The sequence below is a fragment of the Cornus florida genome, unplaced genomic scaffold (assembly GCF_030987335.1).
Source record: "Cornus florida cultivar Cherokee Brave unplaced genomic scaffold, ASM3098733v1 CherokeeBrave_3.0.0_Hap2_Chr03, whole genome shotgun sequence".
Taxonomy (NCBI): Eukaryota; Viridiplantae; Streptophyta; class Magnoliopsida; order Cornales; family Cornaceae; genus Cornus; species Cornus florida.
The window spans coordinates 58,659,676-58,662,136 of record NW_026775573.1 but is presented as its reverse complement, the minus strand read 5'-3'; the positions used below and the strand labels follow the sequence as shown (position 1 = coordinate 58,662,136).

The window sequence follows — 2,461 nt, the reverse complement described above, 5'->3', positions numbered from 1 at the left end:
TTCCTTACACTTATTCCTAAGGTGGGAAATGCCAAGAAATTGGGAGAGTATCGACCTATAGCCTTACATAATCCGATTTATAAAATTATTACTAAAATTATGGCAAACAAATTGTCCATGGTTTTAAGCTCATTGGTAGGACCTGAACAGAGTGCTTTTGTTAAAGGTCATAGAATCCAGGATGCTTTGATCTTAGCTAATGAATGGTAAGGGATTTCAAGGAACCTAAACATACTTTAATGACTGTGAAGGTGGACATTAAGAAAGCCTACGATTCTGTCTCATGGGACTTCTTGTTAAAAATCCTCAAAGGTTATGGTTTCAGTGCTGTGTGGATCTCTTGGATATCTTCCATTCTTAACACTACCAGGTATTCTATTTTGATCAATGGTCTCCCCAAGGGTTTATTCAACCAGGTAGGGGTCTTAAACAAGCCTGTCCTTTATCCCCTCTGCTCTTCACTTTAATTACTGAGCATATCTCCTTTATTATCAACTTTGTTGTTCAGAATAAAGAGCTTTGTGTCACCTATGCAGCTACTAAAATTCAACCTGTCCTAAGTCATGTGTTTTTTACTGATGATTTACTCATCACCTGCAAAGCTTCTATTTTTAATGCTAGAAAATTGGCAGCTATTTTCAAAAGTTTTGAGACTTTAACTGGTCGTCAAGTTAGTGAACAAAAAAGTAGCATTCTTTTTTCAAGGGTAGTGGGGAGGAGGTTAACTCTGCTTAGGATTCTGAAATGTTCTGAGGAACAATTTCCAATCAAGTACCTGGGGCTCCACTTGTGTCTTTATGGTTTGAAGAAAGTTAATTGTCAGGGTCTGATTGACAGAATTTTTAGTCGAATTACTTACTGGTGTACTAAGCTTCTATCAGTTGCTGGAAGAGTGGAGCTCATTCGATCCACTCCAATTTTTCTTTATTGGTGCAGCATTTATAATGTTCCAACATATGTGTTAAATCAACTTTATAAGATGTGTAGAGACTTTTTATCGGGCAGCACTGATAATTCAAAGAAAATACATCTTTTGAGTTGGGATTTAATTACTAGAGCTAAGAATGAGGGTGGTCTTGGGCTCAGGAAATTAGTGGATATTCAATCTGCCTCAAAGGTTGTTTTAGCTTGGATTTTCTCACAAACAAAGACAGGTTATGGGTTTCTTGGTTTAGGAATAAATACACTCCTCAATCTTCCTATTGGAATGCTATTCCAAAGATTTCTCAGTCGGTGATTTGGAAATCAGTTCTGGAAATGAGGGACACTATGCTTTAACACATCAATTTTTATATTGGAAATGGTAACTCCTTTACTTTGTAGAATCTATGGTGTGGTGGGTTATCAGTTTCTCAGAGGTTTGGACATAAATTATTTAGATATTTATCTGTTTCTAGATCTAGTACATTGGATTGTTTAATGACCAATGGTAGCTGGAATTTTAATCTTTTTCAAGATCAAGAGTTACAGCAATTCAAAAAGTTCCTGGTGTTGGTTCCTGTCCATAACTCTGCAGATAAAATTTTGTGGGACGCTGTTAAGTTCTCCTTTAAAGAAGCTCGGAATACTTATAGATTTTATGTAAAAGAAGTTAACTGGTTTAAGTTCTGCTGGGGTAAAGCAAGGCCTCGTTGGTTTGTGACTGCTATGTTTGTTATGCTAAATAAAATTCCCTTTAAGGTGAATCTCCATAGAAGGAAGTTATGTTTGGTTTCTAGGTGCTCCATGTGTCAAAGAGCTATTGATTTTACTGTCCATATTTTCATTGAATGTAATTTTTCTAAAAAATTGTGGAGATGGATAGGTGTGGTGCTGCATTGGAACATGACTCAGTTTAATGCTGTGCAGTCTATGGTTGAATTGTTTAACTGGTTTCAAAGTTTGTCTATTGCGGGAAATCATAAAACTTTGTTTGCTGCTGGGTTATGGGGGATTTGGCATGAAAGAAATGCTAGAATCTATGGTTCTACCACTGACTCTAAAGATGTAGCTAGGAGTTTACTACTTGAAGTGTTGGATATTCATAATATCCCTTTTCAGATCTTGCTGCCTAAGTGTTTGGGGTGATTTTCTTTTGTTTCTGCTGAGGTAGTGGTTCCATATTCCTTAAGCTTTTTCCTTTTTGTTTGTTGAACTTAGAGGTCTGTCTTCAAGTTCTCTTTGGGGTTTTTCTATTATGAGGGTAAGCCCTCTATGACTTTGTACATATTTTCTTTTTTGCTTTATACAACCACAATTATGACAAAAAAAAAATTTGTAAATGCAAAAAATTAATTAATGGTCCACAAATCTCAAAGTAATATTTATACACACACATATATATTTATAAAAATGTAATAATATATATTATAATGTTATAATATAATATAATAATGGAAAACTTTGAAAGTGATGAATTATTATTATTATTATTATTTTTGAAAAAAAAAAAAAGTTCATAACTTTTGATCACGAGACATAT

General features: G+C 34.5%; 2 protein-coding genes across 2 annotated transcripts; both read left to right on the top strand.

The window, feature by feature from the left end:
• Nucleotides 1-239: 239 nt before the first annotated feature.
• LOC132301645 (uncharacterized) lies at nt 240-1,237 on the top strand. The gene is made up of 2 exons (XM_059798884.1): nt 240-416; nt 509-1,237. The coding sequence occupies exons 1-2, from the start codon at nt 240-242 to the stop codon at nt 1,235-1,237; spliced, it is 906 nt and encodes a 301-aa protein (XP_059654867.1).
• Nucleotides 1,238-1,419: 182 nt separating this feature from the next.
• On the top strand, nt 1,420-2,067 carry LOC132301644 (uncharacterized). The gene has a single exon (XM_059798882.1). The coding sequence runs from the start codon at nt 1,420-1,422 to the stop codon at nt 2,065-2,067; it is 648 nt and encodes a 215-aa protein (XP_059654865.1).
• Nucleotides 2,068-2,461: the final 394 nt, after the last annotated feature.

Excerpts from the sequence above, each read along its gene's own strand:
- LOC132301645 (XM_059798884.1), top strand. The coding sequence starts at position 240 with ATGACTGTGAAGGTGGACATTAAGAAAGCCTACGATTCTGTCTCATGG. Across the intron at positions 417-508 it reads CCAAGGGTTTATTCAACCAG|AATAAAGAGCTTTGTGTCAC; the intron begins GTAGGGGTCTTA and ends TTTGTTGTTCAG.
- LOC132301644 (XM_059798882.1), top strand. The coding sequence starts at position 1,420 with ATGACCAATGGTAGCTGGAATTTTAATCTTTTTCAAGATCAAGAGTTA.